At 45.7% G+C, this 15,528-nt stretch overlaps 1 protein-coding gene across 1 annotated transcript in view; it reads right to left on the reverse strand.

The window, feature by feature from the left end:
* The window catches only part of MDFIC (MyoD family inhibitor domain containing), a gene marked incomplete at its 5' end in the record, with an annotated part of 105,140 nt that extends 89,613 nt beyond the window's left edge, over positions 1-15,527 (reverse strand). The window contains one exon of the mRNA XM_045288938.1: positions 15,497-15,527. Within this exon, the coding sequence (XP_045144873.1) occupies positions 15,497-15,527 (31 nt within the window). The remainder of the gene's footprint in view (positions 1-15,496) is intronic.
* Position 15,528: the final 1 nt, after the last annotated feature.

Genomic DNA, 15,528 nt, shown 5'->3' on the forward strand with positions numbered 1-15,528 from the left:
GTGCTGAAAGTGAGAGGACTTGAACTTACTGATGCAGATCAAGGATTGCAGCCTTCACTATGGCTTGCAACTCAATGTAAAGACGGTCAAAATCCTCACAACTAGGTACCATCCTGGTAAACGGAAAAACGAATAAAGTTGTCAAGGATTTAATCTCTCTTTGGATCCACAATCAATGATCAGCAGCAGCAGTCAGGAGATCAAAAGATGCTTTACATCAGGTAAATCTGCTGGTCACGACCTGTGTAGAGTATAGGACAGCAAGGATGTTACTTTGAAGACTAAGAGGTGCCTGACCCAAGCCATGGTATTCTCCATTACTTCACATGCATACGAAAGTTGGACAGTGAATAAGGAAGACCAAGGAAGAAGAATTGTTGCATTTGAATTGTGGTGCCGGTGAAGAATATTCAAAGTACCATGAAGTGAAGAATATTCAAAGTACCGTGAACTGCCAAAAGGACCAACAAAACTTTCTTGGAAGAAGTACAGCCAGAATGCTCCTGAGAGGCAAGGATGGCAAGCCTTTGTCTCAGGTACTTTGAACATGGTATCACGAGAGACCAGTCCCTGGAGCAGGGCACATGCTGGGTAAAGTCGTGAGGCAGAGAAACAGAGGAAGACCTTCGACGGGATGGTTTGACACAGTGGCTCCCTCGGTGGGCTCAGGCAGAAGAAGAAATGGGAGGGGGCAGAGAGGGTTGCTACTAGGACACTGAACGGATGGCGCCCAACAATAACAACAAGCCGGAGGCAGAGAAAACTCCTGCCTTCTCAGATACAAGTTCCATTACGGCACGTTCAATCAGCAAAGTACAAGCATGCTCAGGCCTAGCATTCACAGGTTCAGAGAATTTGGAAATAGATGGGCTCTTTGAGGTTGCTTGGGCGAAGTTCACATGAAAGCATTCAATACGTACTCCAATATCCACAGGCCCGGGAGCCTAGGTATGAACACTTCCAGGAAAACGGAATCAGCTTCAAAAGGCAGCTTACTCTAATTTGGGACTTTTATCATCCAAGAACCTTCTTCACATTGGACCATAATCTACTTCCCTTATAATTTTCACTGATCCATCCTATTTTTCTCTTTCAAACCAAACAGCAAGCTACTCCTCCCTAGGACTGACAGTCTTCAGTTAGAAAGTAGCTCATGTTTTGTTTTGTTTTGTTTTTCTCTTCTCGGTGCTAAATAACTCCAATCCATTCCATGTTCTTCGCCTGCCCCCATGCCCTCAGCATTCTATTCATTCTAGTAAGAGTCTCCTTAGCCTTGTCTAGAAAGATACTGTGAAAGAGTTTGTCTTACACATGGCCGAAATCTAGGTACACCCCCTCTATAGCAGCTTCTCAACTGGTCCGTTAATTCGATCATAAAAAGGACTTGAGGCCCCAGCCTCAGCTCCTTCTTACAAATGGCAGTAGCCGTTCTTCATTGGTCTTTCAGCAGAATCACAGTCGCCACAAGTGCCACTGGCCTAAAGACGGCTGTTAATCCTCACACCCAACGCCATGTATCCAGAACACGGACTTTCCCAAGCTCCCTGGGTTCCACATTATGCCGGGCTGTGCGGGGCACGATTCAAGCCAGGCAGGCAAGTGGAAAGCAAAAAGACCCTTAGGAAGCTCTTTAAATCCACAAAGGCATTTGAAAGCTATGATTTGAGTCTGATCATGAGGTAGATAGAAGAAAATGAGGGAAGACATTTCAAATGGTGGTGGCGCCATGAGTTTAAAAAAAATGATAAAAAGAATTTGAAATAAAAATGTAATTGGCTTCTTGGGCTTCAGAATTAATATATGTGAATTAGAAGTCAGAGGGGTGGTCTTCTCTGTTGATTCTCCTAAAGGGCGTCATGCAGCCTCTCACTTTTAGGACCCTCTTCTCCCATATTCTGTGACTCTGCCTACTTTGAACTCTCCTTTAAGCCCATTGTGGTAGTTACATAATCTGGTGTCCATTTGAGAAGATTACCAGTGAAGGGGTGGAAATGAGGCCTCTGTGTGGGCATGGCCTTCTGAGAATTCTGGAAACTCCTGTATTTCCTCCTTGGAAGCAGCTGCTCTACTAACAAGGCACATGACGCTACACCCTGGGAGCTGGAGAAGCCACACGGACCTACCCTGATGCAACCAGATCTCTGGATCCAGAGAAGCCAAGTAGACACCCCTGCCAGCACTGAGATGCTTCCACCACTGGATCCACAAGACGTCCAACCCAATGGCCTGTGATCCTCCTGCATTCAACATCATTCCATGTATTTCATGAGTCTGAAGTGGACTTAATAGATTGGTATTGGACATATGGGCTAATATCGGACTTATGGACTTGATCTGGACTGGGCTGGGGCGTTTTCTTAATATGTAATTGCTCTTGTATGTAAACCTCATTCTTATATACATAGGAGCGTCTATAAATTTGTTTCTCTACTCTACCCAGTCTAAAACACTCACCAATTCTTCTCTCTGGCTCTACCATCTTTATAGTCTCACTGACTTTCACAGCTTGAGTCTGGTCTATGAAAATAACTCACAGTTCGACTATGCTGGGCCTCATCTCTGCCCTGATGGCTCAACTTGGCAGGGACTTATCTTTAGAAACTTAAACTCAAGCTTCCCAAAAATCCAATACCACTTCTCTTTTGGCCCCGTCTTTACTTCCTCTGCCCAACATAATCAGTCAATTACCAGAGTCTGCTGGTTGCACCTACCTACTCTCTGTAAATCTATTATTTTCTCTTCTATTTTCTCACAGTGTCTCTAGTCTCTCTTCCTTCCAACTTGAAACAAGACTGAATCTGCTATTCTCAAGCTGAAGTAAGAACAGAAATGAATTCATTTACATATTGATGAAAAAGGACAGTTATTATCATTTTACACGTATCTTAAGTGAAAACTTTCTCATGCTCGATAATTTCATCTTGCAGGCCAGTGGGCAATTAAGAAGACAATGTTTACTAAAGATCCCATATGCTGCTTGGGTAAGAGGAGAAATAACAGAATGGGCCTATTTTCATCAAACCTAAAACATAAGGGGCTGACCCCCGATGAAAAAGGGTTGGAAGACTATGGGTTGGAGCAGAGAGAGTAGAGAGAGGAAGCTGGCTCCTCTGTACCCTTTCACCTGGCTTCAAGTAGCTGCCATCTGCTTGACCACAAGTTGCCTTTTTTTTACTGTTTGCTCATTCAAACAAAGAAACAGATCAAAACTCTACCTCCTTCAGTGGGGGGTCATTAGCCAGCCAGCACTGACAAGACTGATTCTCTCTGGCCATGCTGAGATTCTCTCTCAAACTTGGAACTCCGCTACCCCAGGATAGCATCAATCAGTTGGCAAGTGGCCATAAACTGATTTATCACATATATTTTGTTGCAATCTTGAGTTGATACTCAGATAAGGATTCATAATTGGACTTGCTAGACATCCTCTCTTATCAACTTGATAAGTGCTTTCAACATTATCTTGAGCAGTATACATGTTATATCTCCATAGGACTTTATAGATAGTAGACACATAAATTAAAAAAAAAAAACCTGTTGACCGAGTTTTTCCCCTTTGAATGTCTCAATAACATATGCGTAGGATAAACATTAATTTCAGTCTTTATTCCTGGCACTGCTGAAAAGACAAGCATAAAGACACATGCACATGAGTCACCCGACTTCAGATGGTGTGGGTGTGAACCTGAAAACAGAAGTGGGCTGCAGGGAGAAACCACAGATGAAAATACTGGTTAAAATAACTTCGCACAGTTCCTAGTTGTGAACACTTAGTGATTACAAGTAGAATCTATAAGACACAGCTTGATTTCAAACATTTAAGGTTTAAAATTCTCCTACAAGGTGAGTATGCGCATGTAAAAAGAAGGCACTAAGAGTTTCATGAACATCAGCAAAATGTTACAGGTTAGATGGAGAGGGGAAAGGTGTGAGGTGATGCATCACTTTTAAATGGCCTTCCCCCACCCGCACCCCCATGGTGTTGTAATGATTGGGTGGGGCTATGTAAATAAGGTGCTTGTGATCCACCAAGGGGTTGGGACAGCTTGCGAATAATGCAGTTAAGGTGCATGGCATCCTTGTGGAGTGGGACCATGCAAAAACAGTGTATGGAATGAGGGGGTCAGTTTTGCCATCCCATTAGGCTTAAAACAAGCCATCCTAAAAGCTAAAAAGAGGGCCCTTACTCCACCAAGAAGAGATGGGAACAGAGTGTATTCTTTGGACCCTGAGTCCCTATGCCAAGACCCTCCTAGACCCAGGAAACAGAGCTGTAACATCAGAGATGGCCCAGGCAGCGAGAAGTAGGAACGGATACAGCAGTAGAACCTGAAGACCAGAGTAAGTTGATGCAATGGACTTCCCAGCCCATAGAGCAAGCTGGTTATAGTGGGCTTGCTAAGGCACAGACCAAGAGGGGGTTTCCTGGCAGAGTGAGGAGCCTATGGGCACAGCTTAAGAGCTTTTTGACATTTGCCCAACAGAGGTTTCAGGGCTGAGAGGCCAAAGGACAGAGCAGCCAAGGGTCAGAGAGAAAGCCCTGCCTGCAGGCACAGCTGTGAAGAGTATGCTGGGTCGTGAGTCATTCCTGATCGTGAATTATAATTCCTAATAAAGCCCCTGACTGTATGGTCTGTGAGTTCTGGGTGACTACTGCAATGGCTTCTTCAGGCTAGCAGAGGAGTAGATGACGTCATGGGAGGAATGGCTGGTGGCAGAATTGGTAAAGACTGGAGAGAGAATCAGTTTGGGCTGTTGGTGCTGACAATGATTGTGCTGCCCGCCCCCTGTCCCCCTTGTGAAGTTAGAGGAGGAGGTCTGGCACTGCTGTCATGCCACTTTTACAGGACAAGGACAAAGGAGAGTGATGGCATGAAGGTTGTCGGAAACACTAATACAGCACATACAGTGATTACGCTAACTAGAGGGACTGTAGCATCCATGAATTGACACAGGTAAGCTATGTGTGATCTAGGGAGGGGCCACTCTAGATCTAAGCTGTCTTCCCTACTAGAATCCTGAAGAGCCTCCAGGGGAACGGACAGGAATCACTTCGTTTATCCCTGGCCTTATACCGAAGAATACTCAAATCATCTCAGAAAGGCCATCTGGTTGATTTCCCCCCCTTTTGTTTATCGTTGTTCTCAATAGTTTTCCATTTGCAAACGGCATAACTTGCAGATTGATTCCATTTATTTTCCCCACACTTTTACTAGAAAAATATACTGGTACAATAATTACACGCTGTTATCAGAATTCTTTCCATGAAACCACCTCAACAAGCTCCAGGAAGTAAGGTTCAAAGAAACAGGAAAAACCCTTACACGCCCCAAAATTCCAGAGCTTCCCCAGTGGCACTAGAAAGACCACTCGATCATGTGTGTCCAATCATCCTATGTGAACCGACCCAAGCAGCAAACAGACAGGCTGGACGTCAGGCTGCCAAGGGCACACTCTGGCCTCTCTGGCTTCCCAACTCAGCCGGGAACCATCAGTGAAAACACACTTTCCCACACCTGGGGATCGTCTTCTCGTGTCCCCTACACTTGCCCCCAGCCAACACCCAACCCTAAGCTGATTCCAAAATTCATTCTATCCACCTCTATTCCCAGACTCCCGCACAATCTCTGCTGAGAAAAGCAATCGACTATGTTGACAAGGCCCACTAAAAATTCATGCCATTCATTCTTAGCTAAGTCCTCAGTGCTACTCAGAAGCCTTCTTATTTGGCCCAGATAGATTCCGTATTGAACTCAGCACTCTTCTTAATCTTTGCCACACATCTCAAATTCCTTGATTCACCCTAACTGCCCCCCCACCCCCACACACAGGGCTTTCACCAAATGTTACCATCTACTTGCTGAAATCTAGCCTTTGTGTCAAATGACACCCACCCTTTTCTCCTCCTCCCATCTCTAAGGGGAATGTCCCCAACTTTCCTTTCTAAGACTGTCACATTCCTGTCCAGATCTTCACACTTTCCGTTCCAAACACCTACCACACCACCATGCCATTCCAGCCCGTTTCATCTGCAATCTCCTGGTACCCTCTGACTCTCAGTAGCATGTGTTGTGGCAAGTGGCCGAGTCAATTCTGGGTTCATAACCGCCCTATGTGTTGGAGTAGCACTGCCCCAGTGGGATTTCCAAGCTGCAATCATTGGTGCGGATCACATCTTTCCCCAGAGATATTTCTGGGTGGATTCCAAGCACCAACCTCTCCATTAAATGCAAGTGCTGCTGCACAGCCAAGACTTCTTTATTCTCAAAGTGCGCCTTTTCCTATCCGACTCGCCTCTCCTTAGCGAGCGTCCAACATTTCTCTAAGCAAGCCTGAGGGTCTCTGTCTGTATTATTTTCCTTTTCCTCCCTATAGTGTAGCTGTTGTCCCAAATTTGATCCTGAGCTACCTCCTCTGATCTCAAGCCCATTCTTAAACTCCCTGATGGTGGGTTCTCAATCCATGAGCCTGACCTTCACTGACCTCCTGGGTTACAATATATCTTTTCCAGCCACCTGAGCTCTGGTGCCATAGTAGATTCCATGTTGGGCTGTCAAATGCAAGATCTGTGGTTCAAGCTCACCAGTTGGTTCCATGGGAGAAAGATGAGGCTTTCTGTTTCCCTAAAGGTTTGCAGCCCCAGAAACCAAGAGGGGCGATGCACTTTGTCCTCTAGTATCACTATAGGCTGGATGGCAGTTTCACTAGGAGATTCAACAACACTTCCAAAGTTTCCACTTAGGCTACAAAGCAACCCATGGTGGCTTAGTGGGTGACGCATTAGGCTGGTAACCACAAGAACGACGGAGGGGTCGAACCTGCCACTTGCTCCATTGGAGAAACATGAGGCTGTTTGCGCCAGCAAATATTTAGCCTTGGAAACCCTCACAGTGCACAGGGTTGCTATGTGTTGGAATCAATTCAGCGGCACTAGGTTCAGGATGCTTCTCTTTTTTACATTAAATAATTTTCCTACCAATGCCAATTAACTTCAACAAAATTGTGTGCCTGGGATCATGCTTGATCTCAGGAAATTCAAATAATAATAAAATCCTGGGTCTCACAGCTAGGGGGAGCATTATTAAGCTTTTGACATTGTTTTTATACCCCTTTCTTCCATTCCACACCCATTGGTGAGGTCTTTTGCTCTTTTGCCAGCCCTACTGCCAAAGGCTAATGCTAATGCCTAATGCTTCCCGGATAACCAGTCTCCAATCTTCTCCCACCTTCCACAGTTATCCTCTGAATTATCACCAGATTTATTTTCTGATTAGGTTCGGAATCCAAATCCTGATTCGGGATTTGATTCAGTTCTTCCTTCAGAGTCTATCCACTGCCTATGGAAAAGATTGACAAACTCTACAGCGAAAGACTCCGGCCCTCTTCCGGTGGAGCTTAGCCTACCTTTCCAGCTTTTCCTGTTTCTACTCCCTCATACAGCCCATTCGGCGGTCTTGCTCAGACCCTCCATTTCTCTAATAATCCCCTGAAAGCCTTTTTTCTTGCTTTCTCCACTCTGGGAGAGTCTTCCACACTCCTTCTCCAGAGTTGAGTCCCCACCCTTCCTGGTCCAACTCAAAATCAAACCTTCCCTGAGGTTTTCCCGTGTTCTGCCACCTCACGCTATGCCTTCACGATAGCACCTTTCAATCCGCAGCATCCCGTGAGGCCCTGAATTCACTGATCGAGCTCTCTCCCTCTGCATCTGCCAGAGCAGGGTTTAACAAACAGGGGTGAAGCAAAACCCTTACAGAGCATCTGAAGAAGGCACGGACAACCTGAAGAGAAACAGAAAGGCTAAGATAAAGATGAAAACCCGTTTTAAAAAAGTTATACCTCCACCCACATTGTCCCTCTTGTACCCTCCACCCTTTGCCCCCCAAACGAGTCCTTTCCATTGCCATATGTAGCCCTCACTCCTGCTGGTCCTGGACATCCATCAGTTCCCAGTTCTCCACTCATTTACTTCACCAGCACAGGTAGGTGATGCCTACCATTGCATCGGACAACTGCCTACCGCTTATATGTCCTAAGTTTGGGTTATGTTTTTGTTTTTCTGAGCAACCAGAAAGGATTTAATGGGAACCCTGGGCATGCAGAGCTGAGTGGCTGCGTGGGAAGGTGGCAAGAGCCCTTTTGTGTGAAGTCTCTCTCCATACCTGGCTGCCTCACCCTCTCCTCCACGTGGATAAGCTGCAAACTCTGCTCAGGGTTCTTACCCCAGGTGAAGGGCGTTTCACCCTGGCAGGTCCACAGCTGGTGGACGAAGTAGGAGCATCACCGAAGGCCTCGCTGCACTTGGGGCGCTCACAGGACTTCTCTCCCGTTGGGTGTGCTGGTGCCCGATGAATAAGGGCACTCCAGATCAAAGTCTTACCAACTGACTGGGATGGTGGGTTCCTGCCTGTGGGCAACCATGGGTGCCACACCTGGTTGTAGCTCAGGCTGGAAGGTCTGATTGCACTTCTAGGGCCTCTCACAGTTGTGGATGCACAGGGCATGAAGTGTGAGCTGTGTCTAAAGGCCTTACTGCATTGGCCACACACCTCCCACCTCCCACCACCCCCACCCCACCTTCTCATCCCGGTGGATATGGGGAGCTGGATGAAGCACTTGCCACTTGGGACAGTTGAACCCCAGTGTAGTTTTACTTGAAAGTCTTGTCACAAGTCTCAAGGTGAAATGGCTTCTGGGCCAACACAATGCCCTCCAAGGCCCAGAAGCCTGCGCCAGGCCAAAGCCATTGTCCAGGTTGGCCAGCTCGGGGCATCTGCCAATTCCTCCTAATAGCAGAAGTATGCGCCGGGTACCACTCTTCTGCCTACAGAGCTGGGCCCCCAGGGCTCATGCAAACCGGCCTCTGACCCAAAGCTGTCCCCATAGGTGGGTCTCCAGGCAAAGACCTTCAGCAAGCTTTCAGCATTCCCTGAGCCCTGGCCCAAGCCCACCTCAGGAACATCTGGTTGGGGAGACAGGGATGCCCTCTATGGCTCCAATTCAGAATTGGGTTAGGAGGCTCTCTCAGGATCTTTACTTCCTAGATGTCTTGGGGATGCAGGTGCACCAGCTCCTCCCTGAGTACCTCAAAGCTGGGGGAAGGAGCAGCAGGTTGATGATCATGGAAGTGAAATAGTTGCTGGTGTTGTGATGAGCACCAGTGATGCGACAATGACAAGGATCAGGGAAGGAGAACACACTAGATCATGATTTAAGGGCCATCTGCCTGGAGGTCTCCTGAAAGTGCACACACCTGGCAGCCCTCCCCTCACTCTCTGCTTCAGCTCACAGGACTCCAGACTCCTGCTCGGAACTTAGGTTCCAGCTCCCACCACTGCAGCAGCCTACGGGTGGAGGGGCCTCCGTGACACCAGATCTGGCACAAACACATCTCTGCCTCTTCTTCCCAGTTGGATGTGCTATGCCCATGAAGTAGAACTCGACGGGGAGCTTCGCTGATGAGAGACGCAGCCACCCAGGCTCAGGCCCCTGACTCCACACACCCCTGCGACCCCACTCAGGACATCGTTGTGACATTCTGCAAACACACACCGTATTATATACATAGATAACGTACCCCACACCCAAACCAAACTGCCATCGAGGCAATTCCAACTCATAGAAACTCTAGAGCATTGCTCCCTGTGGGTTTCAGAGACTGTAACTTTCACGAGAATAGGCAGCCTCCTCTTTCTCTCGCGGAGCAGCTGATGCTATATTATGGTGTTCAAGCACCATCCAAATGCCATAGCATCCTATTCACAGAAGGGCTCGTGGATGCATAGCGTACGAAGTCGACTTCAGGACCCACAGTGCTGCCCATCTAACTCAGCATTGCCCTGATTCTCCACCTCCTTGTCATGCCTTTGCCTCCCACTCGGATCACACCTGCCAGCTCTGAAAACACCTTTCACAAATCTCCACTCCCCCCAAGTCAAGGTCCACAATGTCTTTCTGAAATTTCAGGTACCTATATTTTCTTAAAACCCTTCCCTGCCTCCCTCTTCCATCAGTTTTTCCTCCATTTCATCCTTGTCTCACCCAGTGGATTCTTTCACTTATTAGGAGGAAAATTAATAGGGCCACTTGAATTTTTATACCTAAAACTATAAAATGAACATTGATTGCTTTAGGCAAGGCTTGAAAATGCTCTCAAATCCCCTTCCAAATCTGGACAAGCTGCCCTATATTTTTACTAATTAAACCTACCCTTCCTCAAGTATCTAGATTCAAAAAAGGTTTTAAATCAATTTCTATCCAAATTTTTTTTCTTGATCATCAATAGTTGATTACCGGTCTTCTAACAACATATTCTATTTTATAACTATAAATATACAACATCATATAAAATTTAATTACAGTAATCTTTTGAGACCCATCCTAAGCACACAAAAAAATTACAGTTCTGTTTCCATAAGAAGATCTAATCAAGATTCCAATAAGCAAACTTACAAGTGAAGTTTGCGTAACAACAACTATGCAAGTAGGAGCTTTTTAATTTCTTTTTCCTTGTTATGTCATAATGTCAGAGGTCTCTCCAGAAGGGTGCAGGCGGCAGGACAAGGGTATCTATTGAGGTTGAAGAACAAAATAGGAAAACGTCTACTTATTCATTTATTAGTTAATTCTTTTTAACTTTCCCTTCGGTGTTTTGTTTGCAATATGCATAATTTATTGGTATCATCATAGGACCAGTAAGTTAGAATATAAGTAACTTTTGAAAATAAATTGCTTATGCCCGGATTTATTAGTTGTAGCTTATGATAAAAATTCTGGAGAGCCCTAGTAATAACTAAAAATGGATGAATGTGATTTGAATTGTGAGTCTGAAATACTGTAAAGGAAAGCTTTTTCAGTCTTCCGCTTTACTGAAGAATGCAGATAAAAAAAAACAAAAAACACCTAACAATCTAACACAGTGTCGTGTAGTGTGGTTACTGAGCTTCTAACCACAGGTCTGAGGTTCAAACTTGCCAGCCGCTCCAAGAGAGGAAGAAGCAGCTCTCTGCCCCCTTAGAGATTTACAGTTTCAAAACCCCAAAGGGGCAGTTCTGCTCTGTCCTATAGGTCCGCTGTGCATCCGCATCGACCTGGTGGCAGTGAGAAGGAAAACAAAGGCCCATATACCACACGTTTTCTACAAACAAAAAGCCTCTGAAACTAAACCTGAACATCCTGAGCTTGTTAAATGTGTAAACGGTATGACACCCAGAGAAGCTGATTGCATAGGTCTAGGGTCTAGGGCAGTGTTTCTCAACCCCTTTGGGGGTCAAACGACCCTTTCACAGGGGTTGCCCGATTCATCAGAGTAGCAAAATTACGGTGATGAAGTAGCAATGAAAATAATTTTATGGTTGGGGGCCACTGCAATATGAGGAACTATATGAAAGGGTCGCGGCATGAGGAAGGCTGAGAACCACTGGTCTGGGATGAAGTAAAAGCATTCGTCTCAAGAGATCAGGACAGCGAAACCTCCCAATCTCAATGCTATCGATATTTGGGGCCAGACAACTCTTGGCTCAAAGGGGTTGTCCTGTCTTGCACCTTGTGCGACAGTTAACAGCATATGGCCTCTGCATACTAGATACCAATAGCACCCCACTGTACTTTGCGCTGGGACCCCAGATCAGCGGTCCACAGAGTAAACGTCAGATATCTCAAGGAGAAAAACGTGGCCCTGTTGGAGAACCAGGGATAGAAGCTGTCCAAAGACAACACGCTTGGAGTAACGCCGTTCTTAAACAAAAGGACGGAACAATACGATAGAAGCCTGTGAGACACAACTAGATAGGTACGTGCGTACATTACAAATGGAAATAAACAAGCTTCCCACAAGGAAACCTGATTAGCCACTATAAACTCCTGACAAATCAGCTAGGCTTTTAAATCAAAGCTCTTCTTATGTAATTTCAACTTGAAGATTCTCTCCCTGGCTTCTATTTTAGATTATTTTTAATTAACTTCACCAGCATTTTGCATCCAGCTATGAACAGTCAGCCTAATAGTCGCAGAGGACTTTCCCAGGAGGGAAGAGTGCATTAAATCACACATTATCCCATTAAAGTCGAGCCCAGCATTCAGAACCCACCAGTCTGAACCCTGACAAGTGCAATGGGGGAAGCGGGCAGTGCAGGCACTGGGAAAGCCTCAAGTGATTCACAATATCCAGAGTCTATTATTTCCGATGCACCCAGCGTACCCCTCAAAAGGAAACAGTTGCATTGATTCTCTACTTCAACTACTTTCATCACAAGGACACGCATTTTACAATCCGTGCTGCCACTGATTCCCTAATGACCTACGTGAACCCTTGGTCCCTTACATTTGTTACACCTTCTTTCCCTCATCTAAAAAAGTGAGAAGGCTGGGCTAAATTCTAAGTGCAAATGATAAAATCCCTCTAACTAGACGTTGTGAGTGACAACATTTAACTAAGAGGCTACTTCCCACATAAGGATGAATGTTAAAAGATTACACCAAAGAACAGAGACTGACATTTTTGTGTTACTTGATAAACGTTTTAAGATGTTTACTAAGAAGAAAAAAAGAAAAAGAAAAGACAGCAATTAAAGAAACCACAAACAAAAGGCAAATGAGTCTTTCAGAAGATTGTACAAATGAGATCATTTTAAATCACTTATTTCCGTTCTCATTTCTGTAGCAGCGATCCACCAATCAGTGGCTCAAAAGTAGTTTCATTTAATTAGTTGCCAATTCTTACCGATGATACGGCAGAACTCCAGATATCTAGAGTCTCTTAACACCCTGGGAGATACTAACCTACACAACAACAATTATCTGGAGCCCAGAGGTGTTGCTTTCTGGTCCAGGAGTACACTGGCTGCAGCAAGACCCACTCCTCCCTACAGCATGCCACCCATCCCAGCTCCTTCTCACTGGCGTGGCTCTGATAGCATGTGGCCTTAGGAGCACGCTCTGTAATAAATGCCAAAATATACACAGACACAATTGAATATTTTAAAAGAAATGGTAAAGAGTGGAGAATCACTTTTTTTTAATGGATAAAGGTTTCAAGGAGTCAAAACTGCTAAGGGGAATGGGCTACACTAACATTCTAAGATATGGAACAAACTTTAAACTTGCTGGTGAGTTTGGGCAAGAGAATCTCTAGAAGGAAACCCAACCCTCAAAGTCCAATATCTTTGACTACGAGAATAACAGCTCATTCAAAAACAAATACATGTTTGGCTTTGTTTGCGGGGGGGAAAGGCTTCATCTAACCCCTCCTCTTCCTACAAAGATACTTTCTGTTAACTTTCATGAAGCTATTTTCCCACTGACTTTCTTATACAGAACTTTGACACAATTTCAGTTACCAAAGCAGCCAAATCCTACCAAAGAATGATTCACCTATTCTTCAGAAAGGATGTTAAGGAATCCAGTGACAGATGGAAGATGAAAAAATAAGGAAATTGTGGAATGCTTCAGAGTCGAATGTATTGTGAGCAAAGCTTCTTTTTAAAATAAAAACGAAGGCTGACCAAAACCAACCTAACTATGCGAACCTGCACAGTGAAGCTTCTTCATTCTCTACCTGTCCACACCTCCCCAATATTTTTCTTAAATGCCCATAATGAAATCTGCCCGGTTGGGATAAACTATTTGAAGAAGAGTCTAAGCATTTTCTTGTGGAAAATCCAACTTTATATTACGCTGACAATTTGACAGATGCTTATTTGAAGAAGGTTGGGGGTCAAACTAATTTTTCTAAAAGTCACGTTGCTGAAGCGAATTTTCAGGTGAAACAGGAGCCAAAAGTTTCCAGCCCCATAATGTGTACTTTGTTTAGTTGTGTTTTGGTTTTCCCCCTCCCCCTCCCACAAGGCCTTCTACTTCAGGCCATTCTAGAAACCTGCCTGCCTGCCTGCCTGCCTCGGATCCAACCACGTGAAGCCACAGGGCAGCCCAACACAGGTGCACCAAGCACCTCTGCCAGTTTGTCCCACTGATTTTCTTTGGTTTGTTTTTAAGTAAGCTATGAAAATAAAGATGGGCAATGCAGACATCAACTATTTCCAAATCAAAGCTCTTTTCCCCAGGGTTTAACACTGAGTTCTGACATAAGCAGGGTGCAGCACAGGTGATTCGCAGCTCAAGTGTGAGCATGAGCAGCACATCAGTGAGGCGCTCTGACTACTGAGGGCATGCTGGCGACAGGAAAATGACTGTGTTGACAATGCAATGTGTAGATGCAGCTGCTTCTGAGAATGCATGCGTTTATTATTCTACTCAGATTTCTGTAGCTAATCCTTTCTATTTTCTGTTTAGAAAGCATGAGTCACTCTAAAGACATGAAAAACAGAAAAACAGAGTTCGACATAACAGCTCAGATTGCCAGAACACTTTCTTTTACCCAGGGGTGTTTTCTGCTTTCAGCAAGTGTGGGTTCAACATCAAGTTCACGCCTTCTCTTCCCCCTTACAAAGGATCCACCTCAAGAGGAGCACTGCATTCTAGTTACACAGGGATGGGGGTAGCAGGTATGCTTAAATGTAAGAGCAGAGAGTGGATTTTTGAGTTCTACATCATTTCTTTGATGCCTGAGTCTGAAAATAAAAACTCACTGTCATCCTACCAACTCGGAATCACACTGGACCCTTTAGGGCAGAGAAGAACTGCCCCTGTAGGTTTCTGAGGCTGTAAATCTTTTCCTGGGCAGAGCGCCTCATCTGTCTCCCACAGAGCAGCTAGTGGGTTCGAACTGCCAACCTTGTGGTCAGCAGCCCAACTTAGCCCATCATGCCACCAGAGCTCCTATAACACTATCCAGAAGTCTTTCCATCAGAACTGTCAGCAGGGGGCTGAGAGGGTCAAAATGCATCAGCAAGGCAAGTGATCCCAATTACCAAGGCACACCTGAAGGTTGTTACCACCGCTGGAAGCGTGACCTTGTCGAACTTCCTTACGACCTTGCTATGGAAGTGTCCAGGAAACGGTTTTCTTTTATAGGCTGCACGTGCTCACCCTTCTGAATGAGCACGAAGGAGGTAATTCATCCTTGGACATGTCATGTTTTAGAGGGTGTTTATTTCCAAACAACTGTTATTGAAAATTTATGCATGCGCCATTCCAGAGAAATTGGTCCCAGAAACCTGGATTGACCACGAGAAACAGAAGACAGGCAGAGGGTGCATGCTTGTTCAGAAAGCAAGGCGCCTTCCTGGATCTGCGGAGGCCACAAGATTCCAAGAGTTCCAGGATCAGCTTTAGAACCCGCACACTGGCCTGTTTAGGCCCAGAACGCCATGTGCTGGCGAAAGAAGCCATCCAGCCCTCGGGTTTCTGTGCAGCCCAAGGAAGGGTGGGTAGAGGGGCAGTGGTGGCTCTAGGGCGGGAATCCTGGAGAACTTGCTGGAGGAATGCTAAGGGGCTGAGGGACCAGGTGAGACTGCGCCCTCGCCCCCAATCACCAAGGGGTCAACCAACTGGAAACTGCAAGGACGGAAAGGAAGCCCGCGACGTGCAGGCGCACACTCACCCTGGGCCTGGGCGCCGAGCCCGTCGCCGCCC

This window comes from Echinops telfairi, unplaced genomic scaffold, assembly GCF_000313985.2.
Source record: "Echinops telfairi isolate 266 unplaced genomic scaffold, ASM31398v2 ScPeMD7_23;HRSCAF=83, whole genome shotgun sequence".
In the NCBI taxonomy this organism is placed as follows: Eukaryota; Metazoa; Chordata; class Mammalia; order Afrosoricida; family Tenrecidae; genus Echinops; species Echinops telfairi.